Genomic DNA, 15,903 nt, shown 5'->3' with positions numbered 1-15,903 from the left:
AGCCTGACCTCCTTGTTTGCACTTTTGCAAGTCCCTCTGGTGAAGAGCGTCTGCTAATTGACTGAATGTAATTGACTTGGGCCAGATGTGTTTAGGATTGTAGTAGTTGTGGTTGCACGCAGTGGCACCACTTTCTGTTGCATGTTTGCGCTGTTAGCCTCTCGCGTGTATTGTCTGGATTTCACTGATCCCTGACCTGTGTGGGGGACCGTGCTGGCCGGGGGGGGGGGACACTGACCAGGTCGCACCGGTTGTTCTGGAACGCGTCACGTGCAGCGTAGAGTAGGCTGGCCCTCGGGTGAGTGCTGACGCTCTGTTTTTGTTAATGAGCCCCTTCCTTGGCTCGTGGCACCACACTTCAAATTAGCCTGACGGTCACAATAGCATCTGGACTTCTTTCGGGAAATAGATGCCACGCCATCGTCCTCCCCCCGGCGGTGGTCTGGTGCCGACGGACCATAAGGAGTTCATCTGGTCCCACCTTCTTCCTGGTTAATTCCTCTCTGGGTTTTTAGTTTTTTTTTCCCCTCTCAGATTAGCTTGGCTGGGGTCCACTGACAAATGCATCTTTTCCTTTTATTACAAGCTAGCCTCATTATTGTCTGTGTGTGTGTGTGTGTGTGTTTTTGTGTGTGTATGTGCTTGTGCACGTGTGAAACATGATGTTGAATGCACCTGCTGCTGAGGTGTGCTGAGGGTTTTCAAATGGTATTCTGGTTGAATGAAAGTGGTGAAGTGTAGAAAGTTACCTGCATTGCATGCAACTCTGTGAATGCGTCAGATGCTCCACAAACCTCCATGTTGTGGACTAGCTGTACCACTAATACAACCAAATTTGACCAGGCAAGGTATTGCTTGCCCTGAGACTGCCTCAAAAAGCCTTCATCCTCATCAGAAGGGACTCAGTGGATCCCATTTGTCTGCTTAACAGTGGCTTTTCCTCTGGATCTCCTAATGGAGTTTCTGTTTCTGGAAAATTAGAATAGAAGGTGGGAATGCTGAATCCTCCTTTTTGTTTATGGCATCATTCCAGGGGACACTGGAGACTGGCTTTACTGGCTTTTTCTCCAAAAATGTTTTCATTCATAAATTTTCATTCGGGCATTTGACAGATGCTCTTATCCACAGTGAATTACAAAGCAAGGTTACAAAAGCACATCTGTTAAAACCACATGAATGACCCTGTACATACTGAAACATGACAGGGCACACCTGAGCATGTGGCAGTCCATTACTCTGTGCTGTAATAACCAATGACGCAGTGAATGCAGATGTACTACAATAAAAAATATTCACCATCAAGTGGCATATAATAGCCTACAATACACAAGAAAAGGCAAGGTTTGAGTGCTTTGATATATGAGCAATTCGGCGTAAGTGATTACCCCTATTGCCTTCAGCGTGCCTCTCCAGCCATGGAGCCACTTCCCTCTTGACACACATTGAGAACGATTGGTGGCAGATTCCCTCCTCCTCCGTCACTCCCCTCCCTCCACCCCCTCCTTCCCTTCCTCCCTCCCTCCGTCCCTGTCACTGTTTGATTAAGGGTCAGACTCATTGATGAGCTCGGCTCCATCCTCCCCTCCAGCAGACCCCCCCTCTGTTCCTCACTGCATCTCCGGAGCCCTCCTCCGGGGGGGGGGGGGTGGGCTGGACAGGGGGGGTGTTTACTCGCCCTGTCCGACAACAGACGGCCCCCGCCACTTGAAAACCAGAGACCCACTCTCGGAGCCCTGTTTATTTTCTCTTTTTCTTTTTTTCCCCATCTACGCCAAGAGCGAGGAGACAGGGAATCAAGCAACAAAGAGCCCCAGCAGAAGGAGAGAGTGAGAGAGGGGACAGTAGGAGAGAGAGAGGTCTCGGTTATGTTTCAGCTCTGCTTGCTCCTGCACTCACCCGCTGTGAGGGAGGGCTAACAAGACAAAAAGAAAAGAATAAAAAAACAGAGGATTTGGCTGTTACCTTAGCCCACCGTCTGCACCCTGGGCTGAGAAGATTTTCCGCGTGGTGTTTGCTTTGCAGGGAGGAGAGCCACGTTCGGACCTGGCACCGATGGGATACAGCTCGCACTCCCCTCTGGCCAGAACCCAGCCCGTGCTGAGCCTCGCGGTGACTGCCAGGATGGCCGTGGAGGAGCACGGCGCCGAGGAGCGCCTGCCGGAGGAGCACCACCTCTACTACCAGGACACCCTGTTCCCCAACTCCACGCTCATCCCCGTCACCATCATCTGCATCCTGCTCTTCCTGGTGGGCGTGACCGGCAACACCATGACCATCCTCATCATCCAGCGCTTCAAGGATATGAAGACCACCACCAACCTCTACCTGTCCAGCATGGCCGTGTCCGACCTGGTCATCTTCCTCAGCCTGCCGTTCCACCTGTACCGGCTGTGGAGGTACGTGCCCTGGGTGTTCGGCGACCTGCTCTGCCGGGGGCTGCACTACATCAACGAGGGCTGCACCTACGCCACCATCCTGCACATCACCGCCCTCAGCGTGGAGCGCTACCTGGCCATCTGCTTCCCGCTCAAGGCCAAGGCACTGGTGACCAAGCGGCGGGTGCGCTACGTGATCCTGGCGCTGTGGGCCTTCGCCCTGCTCTCGGCGGGGCCCATGCTCGTCCTGGTCGGGGTGGAGTACGAGAACGGCACCCACCCGGACGGCAGCGGGGCTCAGTGCAAGCACACAAGCTACGGCGTCTCCTCGGGGCTCCTGCACACCATGATCTGGGTGTCCACCGTCTACTTCTTCTGCCCCATGCTGTGCCTCACCTTCCTCTACGGCTCCATCGGGAGGAAGCTGTGGAGGAGCCGCAACGAGCTGCGGGGCCCCAGCGCCACCGGGCGGGAGAGGGCGCACAGGCAGACCGTCCGGATTCTGGGTGAGTCCCCCCCGCGTTCCCCCCTCTGCCCCGGCTCTTGGAATGTTGTTTATTCGTGGCTGTTCATCTCCCGTTACCTGGCCCCCTGTCCCCCAGAGTCCCGGGGAATCTGGTTCCGCATCAGGAAGGTCCTCTAGTCCCTCATGTCCTGATTTACTTCATCCATCTGTCCATCTCCCCCTCTGTTGGGAGATGCAGACAGGGGCATCGATGTGTTAGATGACCTGCTGTTGTTCCCCCTTTTTTGTGATTTTTTTGTTATGTTTGTGAGCCTGGAGAGTTCAGTGTAAGCCAGTGTCTCTGCTTCTCTCTGTCGGGTCAAAGAGTGAACACTGTTTATTTGTGTGAGGCTGTTAAATTGTTTTTCCCTTCCCCTGGTTTCATGGTTTGCTCGAAAGTCTTAGGCTGATATGAAAGAAGAAAGGAAGATCTGGAGAGCATTACAGCATTTTTCACAGTTTGACATTACAATCCTCTAATGTGCCCGCTGTGCTGAAAGATTAATCCGGTGCGTTTTAGCTTCAGCTGACGACGGGGGATAATTCAGCTCTATTGCACAGATTCTGTTGTGCAGTTCTGGTGCTCATAGCTTCTTCTGTCACCCTCAGCAGTTGTCTGAAAAAAGAACAGTGTAAAAATTGTCACTTGTATACACAAATTAAAAAATGTCTTCACAGTTACCATTGTTTAAGTCTTGTCTAATGCCATGGAGCATTTGTTGAAAGGAAGTCATTTGCAGCCTAGTCCTTGACTGATGTTCAAATTATCAACTGAATTTTAATAAGGAGGCCTTTTGTTTTGGTTTTAATTAAAGCACATAGAGCCTACTCAGAAACAAAACATACAAGTTGACAGCTTTTAAAACTTGCATTTTTTTTTTTTTTTGCATTTGTCAGTCCCTGTGTATTTCAGCATTGAGGGATTCAGTATGATCTGTATTAATGGGGCTCCCTCTCATGGTATGCAGAACATGTACGGCTGCTGTCTGAGGATCGTCAATACTGGATCCCAGCTCTGTCAAGTGCTAACTGGAAATGCCATCGGAGAGGCTCGTAAATTTGGGTTAATGGGGGTTTGCGTGCTCGCACGCCCGTGTGTGCTCGCTTTCCAATCTGGTGGCACGGCAGGGAATGCTGAATGACTCCGTAAATCACTCTGCTTTATGAAAAGCTCCATAGAGCAGTCAGCCTCGCCGCTCAATCCCAGGACAGTTATACTACCTTCATTTACCCTCTTAAGCAACTGTGGAGGGGCAGAGCGACAAGTATCAGGGGGGCTTGTTTTCTGTGAATGATTCTGCTCTGTTCCACATGTACTGCATTGCATTACTTCCTTGTGAAACAGGACTGAAAGTGAAAATCATTTTTTTTTGTCTTCTTTCTTGCCTCCTGTAACTCCCTGCTTCTCCCTCCTCCTGCCTTCAACCCTGTATTCCTCTTCTCTTTCTTCCCCCTTTCGTGGTTGGCCTCCCGCTCTTTTGGCCTCCCCTGCTCCCTCTCTCCTATGCCTTAGCGGTTGTGGTGCTGGCCTTCGCGGTCTGCTGGCTGCCCTTCCACATCGGCAGGAACCTCTTCACCCACTCGGACGACTACTCCGAGGCCGAGCTGAGCCAGAACTTCAACGTGGCCTCCATGGTGCTCTTCTACCTGAGTGCCTCCATCAACCCGGTCCTCTACAACCTCATGTCCCGCAAGTACCGGGCCGCCGCCCGCCGGCTCCTCCCCCTGGGTGCCCGCAAGCGGCCTTGCCCCGCCCCGAGGCAGCTCCCGACGAGAGAGGATGTTCCCGGATCCACTAAGACCTTCACTGGAGTGTAGGTGGGGTGTGGGGTGTGGGGGACATGGGGGGGGTGTGGTGGGGGGGGACTGCCCTCGCGTTGCGGCAGATGCCAAACCTGAGGGCGGCGGGTTCGACCCCACAGACGGGGCAGGATGCCGCTGTCCATTCCGCAGGGCGATTTACCCCAGTTGCCCCAGGGGTAGAGTGGAACAGGACCTGAAACTGAAAGCTTCATGCGTCACCCTGGATAAGGGAGGGTGTCCTGCTAAGCAAGTAAATGATTAAATACACGCACACCCACACCTCGCATTGCAGTGAGAGGGCAGACGGAGAGCTTTACTTCTGTGGACAGCATTCTAAGACCTTTGTGATGAAGCATGCAGGAAAGAGCAGCCAAACCGAGGCAGATGGAATGGGAAACAACTCTGAGGAGAAGTCAGCGGTACAGCAGCTGAGGCCTCCCTTGGAGCTGTGGACAAACGGGAGGAAATGGCTGAGAAAGGACATACTGCACTCAGAGCAAGAGGGCGCACAGACAGAGCTATGCTGGTGCAGATGCCCTCCGTCGGGTAGGGTCTCGATATAAATGACTGTATCGACAGGAAATACTGAGTAATTAGTTACTAATTACCGAGCCATATTAGATCCAAGACGGCAAGGTCTTGTTACAGAGGGCAATGGAGATTGGAGAATGTTGGGTTATGGATATAATCAGTTCCTTTTATTTGCACTTTCATCCCTGATGCGCTGTGAGAGGGTCAACAGCATCATCAGCGGTGCATTCGGACATGTGCGGCGTGTCTCCATGCGTTACATTATTAGTCTAGCATCTCTTTGCCAAATCCTCCAACATCACCTGGACTCAAACAAAGCCTAGTTTAAAAGAAAAAAAAATTATCGGGGGAAATTATGAAGAATTAATTGGAGAGTGAGGTTCAGGAACGCCTGGAAAGGGTGGAGCTGCCATACTCTGTTATCACTGGCTTTGCAAAAGAGACTTTGCACTCCATAGTAAAAATACTGTGATAGGTTAAAATAGGTTAAAATCAGTGAGCCAGTGACAGCAAAGAACAGCCCCGCCCATTCTGAGGCTCATAAAGCCCCACTTTCCCATGTACTAGTATGTGCAAAAAAGTTGCTTTTCTGTGTTGTGAAATTGTGTTGCGCTCAGTGGCTTTGATTTGTGATGCTCATATAAACAAGTAGGACTTGCACCTCAGAAATAAATTCAGCATGTCAGACAAGGAAATGCTTCAGAACTCTTCTGTATACTTTCACCTACCACACATACTTGCTTTCATCAAACTTAGCATTTGTTTCTTTGCCTTCCCCAAATTATCAACTTTCTTCTGAAAATCCAATTGGTTTCAGAATAAAACAGATGGGTGGAGCGGGATAGCATGAGTGACATCTATTACGAGCTGTACTTTATGCAGCACCCAGATGTGGCACACCTATAACAAGCTGTGTGTTACAGTGACATTGCTGTTCTGTGGCAGTATCAGTGCTCAGAGGGTAATCAACAGACTGTAACACAAAGTACTGGGAATCTGTATTAAAAGAAACATGAAAAGAGGTGTTATTCTTAATGTGAAATGTTTGAATATACAGAGCAGACAGACAGCCGCGTTGGATGATATCTAATGAGTGTCTCTCATTTGTTGTTATTGTAAGTGTCATTAGTACCCATGACAGAAGCTGATGTGGTAAAATAAAGCCAGTGCCTGTGTACTGTATGGAAGTGATAAAGAACATGTTTTGCACAGAACAAATACATTTGGTATGCGTGTGTAACTGATCTGTAATGTGAGAAACAAGACTGAATCCACACATACCTGTCCCTCCTCTGTTTCCAACCTGGCTGGAGCCCGTAGAACTAAACAGCGCTCAATGTTTCTCCTGTTCTTACCAGGCACCCTTACAACATCTCATTTAAAAGTCTTTTCTATGCCATGTTATAAACATATTGTAAACATTTCCATCACAGAGTGCTGATTTCTTGCACACTGTTCAGCTGACTGGACACAAGAATAAACGCTGAAATAATTTTAAGTGTCCAGTGAGACAATGGTGTTGGCTGCATCTACTGCATCCGTTTCAGTGTAAAAATTTCTTTACTCCAAATGCTCGAGAATGATGGTATTTATTTATAACCTCATGCCTGTTTGCTCAAGAATCATACTGTTAAGCAAATAAGTATTACATGTGTATATTCAGTTGAGTCTTGATTTGGGTTAGGATTGCACTGTCTAATATGTTTTTCCCCTCTTGAAAGTAGAACACATATTGAAGAGTGAAGATTTGATCCCTTTCCCCGAAAATGGTGCCATCATCACACACAGCAACTCACCCCTAACTAACAGGTGATACCTGATCTCAGGTCTTTAGACAAACAGTGACAAACAACCCCCACCCACAGAGGTGTGTTGACAGTCATTGAAGAGCTGGGTATGAATGACTGGAGATGGCTGGTTGCAGAGATTTGAATTGATGAGACAATCAGCTCTGCAGTACTAATTGTCCCATGAGCTCGCCCAGAGATGCCAAACTGGTACTGGGCCTCTGTGCTGGTATGTGTGTGTTGTCACTTTTTAGAGCCCCCGACTGCCCAAAACGTTACTCCCGTCTTACATGGCATCCCCTGCTGGTTTTGGCTGCACTGGGGTCAGAATTTTCCGCTGTGAGAGGGGGGGGGGCGGTGTGAAGGCGACTCCCCCTGTGCTTGGGAATCACACTAAACTCTGTGGGTTTTCCACTGTGTGTTTTTTTCCCTGTAAATTCCTCACAGCTGACGCATTGTGCTCTCCCTCGTGTATGAATGAATTCCCTGAATTTAAAACGCTACCCTTATCGATTCTTAATTCTTGAGTTAAGTGGTACTTTTAATAACTTTTCTTGTCCGATCTCGCTAGCAGCGGTAAGAACACCAAGCTCCGATTTTCTGCCAATTAGAAGTTAATGGGCTGTGTCTGACTTTAGAATTGAGTGCACTTTGCACAATGAGCGCGTTCTTAATGACAGTCACAGATTCACAGATTATCATTATCGATAAAAAAATTAGCCTGTCTTGCTACAAGCAGTGCTGTGCTTTCTTTACAGTGAGAGGCTGAAATGCTGTGTTCATGCAGGAAAATATACTTTCGTTAAAGTTCGCCTTCCTCCTCCGTATTCACCGGCTCTTGCAAGAACACGTGCGCTCTTCGCTGAGGATCAAAAGCAAAGCTGATAATAGAGCGACAGATATGGAAATAAAATAACTTGACTTCTGAAAGGTTACGTGGCATATGAAAGGTTATCCATCTCAGCCCCCGTGAAATTAGATCTGGTCTACACTCTCTCTGTGCTACATGGTCTCTGTCACTGTAATCTGGCACCGCTATTGCATTACCCGTGTCTGAGCGACACCGAGAATTGCACGTACTGTTCCACGTTGCTGCATTAATCGTGATGGCTGCATCTTAAATACGTTTGTGTGGGGGTGAAAGGTTCCGTGAATCCAGCGTTCAATCTAAGACAATTTATGGTGAACACTGAATAAATTTTATTTCACTTCGTTCAGTCTTCCGCTGTCACCCAGTAAAAGTGCGCCGTTAATCTGTTTGATTTCTGGGTGTTACGAGGAGGAAGGAAATGTCAGGTTTCCAAGACGCCTCTCTTGTTTTCTCCTGTCACAGCTGGGACGTTTACCTCCGAGGAGTCTCTCGCTCGTCACGTTTACAGAAACCTAAGGATCCTGCGAGGTTTCCGCCTCCTCCACATAACACTCGCGCTGTATAAGATTTTGGCTCGCTAGCTTTTACGAATCTCATACTCCCAAAGAGGGAAGCTTTTTTTCCTTAGCTCATTTGTCTGGCTGACATGGGCATCGCTCGGCGCTTTTAGTGTCAAACAGCGACACATTCGGCGCGCCCAGTTATCCGGATCGGTTCCCCTTTCCTCTGGCCACGCGGGCAGGAAGTCAGCAAAAAGCTGTGAGTTTATCGCTCAGTCGGTGTTTATTTGCCCGGCCGGGTGATAACGGGACAGACTGAAAGGGGGAGGAGGGGGGTCCCCTCTGTCCCGAGCCTGTGGCGACGGGGAAGTGAGATGGATGAGGGGGCTCAGGGGACCCCAACACCCTTGCGTCTCCCTGCCCAACCCCCGCCGCTCAGATGCATGAGAGGTGAGGTAGCTGGGCTGGTGTTCTGGCCCAGGCTTCCGAAAGAGCTACAGAGAGGCGAACTCAATGTCTAGAACGTGCGCTAAAGACACACTAAATCCACCGTGAACTCAATTGCTCATGGACAAGTAAATTTACACATTAGTGCATCACATTCAATCTGTAAAATTTGAATGAGCTGCCACTATATGGTATATTCATAACAATTATGAAGTATTTCACTTAAAACTGAACCCTTATCACCCTAACATGTATGAATGTACATTCATAGATTCATAGTCATATATTCATATTGCTGTATCTCTCACACTGAGCCTATTACACAACTAGGAAAACAAAAGAATGTAGACAGGGCATTGTGGCCAGACTGATAATGCTCTATGGATTGGAACTGCTATGTTTTCATGCCCTAAAGCTTAAAAGAACAGGAATTAAAGTAAGGGTGAACCTGATCAAATTCTGATCTTAACAGCAGCCTTGATAGGACCGGAAACACTGGCCACAGCCTGGGGTGTGGCCAGTTGGTAAGACACACTGTGTTGCTTACAGTGGTGGCACTGCTAGTTGCAACACATACACAACAGGGGAGGTACTGGGATTCTAAGTGGCAATCAGATGGCAATCTAATGGGTCCACCTGTTAAATGAAAGGCGTTTGTCAGCTTCTGCCAATAATTCATACATGAATTAGCAGCCACAGAAAAAAAGCAGCCTTGAGTATATCTAACTAAAGTTTGATGTGCATGGCTAGATTTGTTGTGACTGTGGTTTGAACCTATCATTTGTAAATGGATGAATTGAATGTTAAGAAGAAAATGACAACTCTCACTAATTACGCTCAAGAGAACAGTTGAAATGGTTAGGCCTATAAAACAATCATCTGTGGACCAGACAGGAACACAGCAAGGATGGGCTCACACAGAAGATCAGCTGGCTTTGGGAATGTGCCCAGTTCTCACCCTCATATTTTTATTTAATAATACATTATCATTTTTATTTTTTTTTCTTTTCAAAAAGTTGAAGTGATTGCCATGTTTCATTCCTCACATCGAAGCGTACACATTGGGAAAGGGGGCTTATTACAGTTCAGACAATTCAGCTGAGACATGGTGGGACATCAGATGAAGCCAGGTGGCATATAAATGTTTCACCGACAGCAAATATTGTGTTCACACAACAACAATACAACACTACAATCAGTCAATGAGCAACTACAACTGAAATAACAAAATGTTGGTGAATTACTGTTGCTTTGTTGCATTATAAATTGCCAGTTTTGTTTTAATTTTATGGGCAAATAATACAGTTTAAAAAAATGAAATGCACTTTCAGTGTAGAACTGAAATGCCCCAGAGCATTGTGTCATGAGTGAGGCTGAGCAATCAGATAAAAGCTCCCTGTCACCATTAGGAGGCGCTTGAGTCTAAGGCATAGCACCTCAGTTGTGGCTCATCATTGTAACTGCCTTTTGAAACGTAAAGATCTTTTTTTTTTTTTTTTGCACGAGGGCTATGTAAAGAACATGAACAACAGCTGTCAATAATAATGTGGAAAATACATCCATTCTTGTTTTTCTGCATGGCAAACCATAAAACATTTGCTATGTTTTTGTGGAGTGACCAATTTCAATCAATACCTTTCCAACATGAAGTATGGTAACACCCAAAGGGACTTTATATTAGTGATAAAAGAATTTCATGTTGTCAATTCAATTAATATAAATCTGTTATATTTTAAGTAGAAAAATGAAAACATTAGACATTAGATTTCAGCAAAGTACTTGCAACCTACAAGTTTTCATATGATAGTCATGAAACAGTAGATGGAAAAGATGTTAACTGAGCTGGTGGTGAAACACTGTTACAAGGTGTTCTTGACCGCTAACCTCTACTCAATAAGATCACAATGATAAAAGATTTGACCATAGTTGATTGCAGCGATTTTTGGTAGGACCACTTGAACATAGTCTGGATCTGTTTGCCAGATCTGCCTTGTAATATGATCTTAATTGGGAGTGGTCAGCCTGTTTTTGCACAAAACGTTCCTGCCCTGCACCGAACATTGCATCACCTTTAGGCAACAGGCCAACCCAATTACGAGGGAAAAGTTTTCCTTGGCTGTCAATTTCGCCAAAGTGCGACGCATGATGGGCCAACATGTGTTCACATTAAACCGTGTACTGTAGCTGTCCAGAACACTGACGGCATTTGAAATTCTGCCATGTGGAACATTATCTCTAGGGCAAGTGACATCACAATGAAAAGATGCAAAGTCCCTGGAAGATGGAAAACACAAGTCTCAGGGTTATATGGTTTGACAGCCATTTTGCTTAAGGGGAAAAAAAAACACACGGATGCCTTGGATGTCCTTTTATATGTTTGTATGTAAAAATTTGTGTTCACCACAGTGAGTTCTAGCATAAGTGTCAGTCATAGTGGATCTGAAGTGCGATATCAGGAGGCTGGGCACAGGGGGAGGCAATGCGTTGCGTTGCACAGCAAGCCTTCACAGGCAGGTCCAAGCGCACTGTTCAGCTACAGCATGCAGCCAATCCTTTCTCAACAGCATGGGCATGTTTAGATCTATACCCCCTCTTCTCAGCCCTCATGTACACATTAAGTGGTAGGAACACTCTGATGCCCTTTGGTTGGGGCCGAGTTGATTTTCATATAGAAAATGACATTTTCCAAAACCTGAGTGCAGCAAGCAGTTAGGAAATGCACTAGTGATCAGTGATCTGCTACAGCGGGGGGCTATTGTGCAATGCGGTACAAGCGCAAAACCACAGAGAAATGTTTGAAGAGTTCTCTTTTTGAGTTTTACCACCCAGACATTTTGCGCTGCATGTATTTTCATTGATTTATTAACCAAATAACTGTAATGTTAACATTGCAGCAATTGCTGTAACTTTCATGAAAACAATTATTGAGATACATGGATAGTACCAGGCATGTAATCAAAACTTTAAAATTTTTTATACTTTTGCACTATAAATAATTTGCCAATTTATCTATCAATATGGACATAGTACCCTAATAATATCATTTCAGATGTGTCAAATAAGATTCATGGTGCCTCTTTTCCTAGTGATAACCATTTTGCATGCTGCATTTTGCAGCTGTGTGATACTGAAGTGGACCATCCACCCCATTCAGCTGTTTTCACGTTCCAAAAAAGAATGCAAACAAGCCCTTAGGTTGGTTTGTTTGGTTAGGACCTTTTCCAGGAAATTTTGGTGTATTTTTTCCCCACTTCCCTAATTGAAACTGAAAAAAAGCAAATAGAATTTTTTGGGGGCATTCATTGTTCTCTGCTGCTTGCTGAATTGACTTCCTGTTTCGGGGGCCTGCCCCTTCCCTTCTTTGGCCTGGCCGCCCTGCATTTTCAACTGACAGGAAGTGTCGACATCAAGAGAACAGAGGAACTGGGCTTCCTGGAGAGAGCAGCAGTGTTGCAGGGCTTGGCCTCTGATTGGTCTTCCTCAGTGATGTCACTTATCAACCACCCCCCCCCCCCCCCCCTTTCCTCATTACACCTCACTACTTTTGGCATCCGATTCCTCTGTAACCCCAGCCAATCTCAAAACAGGATGTGAAGTTGCTCAGCTGTAACACAGTTTACAAATGGCACCAAAGACCGGAGAGGGAAACCTCAGTGGTGCCGGTGCATGCACACCTGTCAACTTATCCATGGGCATGACTCCATTTTATCTTCTTTAAATATTTGCATAGTGATCAAGAGATGGAAAAGACCCCTTCTCTGACTAAAAAGACCATTCATTTTGAACTTGGGTCCAGGTTTTGCACCTGACATCTTTGTAACATATAATAAGCACACATATATATGGGTGTACTCAAAAATGATGGATGTTTGGCCAATAGGGCCTTCATGGGAATTTTACAGAGATATTCATGATGTGTTGCTTTGTCTCAATGAGGTTAGAGAAACATACAGTAGCTGCCTGACATAATGCTTCTCTCTGTTTCTGCAGGTCAGGCTCTTATTCAATCTGATAAAGGCTAGAAATTGCTGAAACGACCAAGAGTGCTCACAAAATAAAATGCAGACATATGATAAATATGGTCAATAGAGTTGTTTTGCAACAAATCCTGTTTGGAAGCAGTTGAATTTTAAATAAAGAGAGCTTGCAGTACTGTGGGTCCAAAGTTCACCAAACTCACTAAGTGTGGGAGAGCAATATTTTGTCAAATGTGAAAATATCATGGTGACTACAGCAAGGAGAAGGTATTGTTATTGTGAAGGAGTCAAAACGTGAGCATGCCTTTTTATGTTTATAGAGGAACCAGATCAAAACAGATGGGGAAATTTCTTATTTTTCTTTCACAATTGACATTGGAGAGTGAAGGAATGGGGTGGACAGACCAAAGGTTTGGAGGACTGGAGGTCTTGGATTTATAGAAAATGGAGAAGTTCAGATACACACTTCCTTCCTCCTCCAGGGACAGACCTGCTCTCTACTTACATGTGCGAACCAAAGCATTCCTAATCTGGTCATCATGTGCAAGCCTTGAGGAAGTGAGGGTTTTACGTGTTTGTGTTTGTGTTTTTTAGTTGTTAAGCAAACACCCTTAGCTCCAGTGACCAGCTCTGCTTACATTTTGACACATTACCTATAACACACTGAATACACATTACACCTGATTATCTTAGTTAGGTAAAGTTACTTGCTAAAGGGTACAATAGCAGTAGGAACTGAGCCTGCAAACTTCTGGTGAAACATCAAGGTCCCTGTTCAGTGACCAGCATGTCAAACATAGCTTAAAGCACTTGCAGCCATAATCATTATGGCTTTGAAAACTTTGAGTTCCCACATTCTTTCCCAAACCCAATAATTTTAGCTATAACTTCTTCCTTCTCTGCTCTATGTCTATCTCCCCGTTGTTTATGGAGAAATGCAAGTCTGTCTGTTAGGGCACTTGTTGACAGTTGCAACTTGGACAATACCGGAGAGACCTTTATGGTTTTGTGTTCACGCTACCAATGCTGCCTGCAAACTGCCATCAGATACAGTCAGGCAAGACCACCGTCGTATACAGTCATGTGAGAGTTTGGCCGTCAGCAGCCATTATCAGATAAGCTCTGGGAAGAGTATGACCATGAGCGCCATTTCATTTCCTCCTCCTGCAATTTCGTTCACATGATTGTAACGTCGTCTCAGACGTTGCTGTTGTCTGTTAGCGCCACACCTGGGCGATGGACGGACACCGTTAGCTGCCCAAAGTACTTGTCGCACTGCAGCTGAGGTGAAGAGGCAGGGGTGGAGTTCAGTCCATGCCCTCATGTCCAGGCTCTGCGGGAAGTTTTGTCACAATATCAGAAACAAAAAAAAGAAAAAACACAGGGTGCTTCTTGTGTTTTGGTTTGTTATCTGTGATCCACCCTTCAAAAGAGGCTGAGATGAGGGCGCAAGCCATGGGCGCCTGTGATAGGGCAAATTGTTGCTTATAGGAAGTGATGCTCTTTCAGGTAAATTTCTTCCTTATATGGAGGTTTGTCAAAAGAAAGGCAATATGCGCCAGTGTCTAACTGTCGTCTTCCTGTCTAAGCCCCACCCTCCTGCGTGAATTCCCCAGTTTCTGCTTTTTCGCAGCGGGGTCAATGTGAAACACGTTTTCAGTATGACAACTGAAAGGCATCAGGGCCTTCTTTTGTCAAAACGTGAAACTTATTTATCTGGCACATTTTAATTGTCACGTCGGTAAATTTACAGTGGTGAACTTCTTAGTTTGCTTTTTCTTCATGCTACAAGAGCTCTGAATTCTGACAAGGAAATGTGAAAGTGTGGAGCAACAACATTCACTGCGTAACGATTGCTCCAATTTCTGCTCTGCACACCCCAGTCAGAAGTGGCAGGATTGTATTTGTGTCTAGATCAACAGCACTGTGACCCCAATTGCCCCTCGGCCGCTTGCTTAACAAGAAGGACTGAATGCTTTTACTTTAGGTCAGGAGAAATGAGTCAGTGTGGGGTCTGAGCTTGAAGTGTGTCTGACTATTTTTAGGTCATATTGATTGTCTCCAAGAGAATGCACTTCCTGTCCAAGCATAGCCATAGCTGCACCGACCCCAGCGCACCGTGATCTACCTGAATGAGAGGACTAGACGGTACAATGCTGGCCTTTGGACATGATAGGTGAATTTATGTTTATAAATGAAACTGATAAAGAGGAGTCAGGATGAGAAGATAAACTTGCCTGTGTGTTTTTTCAGGATATCTGTGTGTCTGCACCAACTTTTTGGCCGCGGCAAGACTGATCATAAATCAGATGGTGCTTCATTTGCAAATGCATTGCTGTAAAGCGTATTTTAAACATAGAACACACTGTGCATTCTCACCAAGTTTCTTCAAAGTTGGATAACTGTGGGAACAGGCCATATCTGCAGATCTATCTTTATGCTTGCAGTCAGTATGTGAGATGGAGGCAAAGGAATTCATAACATTTCTGTAGTAAGACCTTAATCTGGAAAAAAAGATGTGCAGGCAGAGAGAATGAGTGTTAAAGGATGACATGGAGAAAACAGGGGAGATTATATCATTCTCTGGCAACTGTGACAGCACTCTCATTAAGAGCACAGAGGGCCGAACAGGCAGAGCACCAGTAGTAAGGCAGTGTCCTCTGGCATAAAGACAGTGTTTCACACTGAAGGGGTGTAACACAGATTGCATAGCTCCTTAAAATTCCCCAAAGAGGAATGCAATGAAAAAACTCTGCTTCTTTCAGTATGGCACAGTTTATGTGGATGATCGAGCCATAGTTCATTAATTTGATGGTTGCTCATGGAGACGATCTATTTAGTTTATTTTTTTTTCCTTCAGAGTGCATTTTTGTGTCTATGTCTTTGCAGTTATCTCAGTGATTGAGCAAGGTTTACGTCCTTGCAGGATCAAACTCCCGGCTAGGTTTGAGTTAGGCAGGTGCGTTCCATTGCCTGTAGGGTTAAGCAGCACTGACATTACCTGCATAAATCACACCAAAGAGTACTAAAGGTAATGGGAAACTTTTCTAGGTATAGTATACAGCATGCTATATGCTTTGCTGCACGACAGATACTGTTTGGAAAAT

The 15,903-nt window shown here is 45.9% G+C and overlaps 1 protein-coding gene across 1 annotated transcript; it reads left to right on the top strand.

The window, feature by feature from the left end:
- Positions 1–2,052: 2,052 nt before the first annotated feature.
- Positions 2,053–4,698, top strand: LOC118774210 (growth hormone secretagogue receptor type 1-like). The gene is made up of 2 exons (XM_036523377.1): positions 2,053–2,881; positions 4,394–4,698. Exons 1-2 carry the CDS (start codon positions 2,053–2,055, stop codon positions 4,696–4,698), a joined length of 1,134 nt encoding a protein of 377 aa, XP_036379270.1.
- Positions 4,699–15,903: the final 11,205 nt, after the last annotated feature.

This window comes from Megalops cyprinoides, chromosome 3 (genome assembly GCF_013368585.1).
Source record: "Megalops cyprinoides isolate fMegCyp1 chromosome 3, fMegCyp1.pri, whole genome shotgun sequence".
Taxonomy (NCBI): Eukaryota; Metazoa; Chordata; class Actinopteri; order Elopiformes; family Megalopidae; genus Megalops; species Megalops cyprinoides.
The sequence above is the reverse complement of the archived record's forward strand: the minus strand, read 5'-3'. Positions and strand labels throughout refer to the sequence as shown.

Bases quoted from the DNA above. Each gene is read 5' to 3' on its own strand.
- LOC118774210 (XM_036523377.1), top strand. From the start codon at position 2,053: ATGGGATACAGCTCGCACTCCCCTCTGGCCAGAACCCAGCCCGTGCTG. The intron at 2,882-4,393 runs GTGAGTCCCCCC...CCTATGCCTTAG, and splicing joins GCAGACCGTCCGGATTCTGG to CGGTTGTGGTGCTGGCCTTC.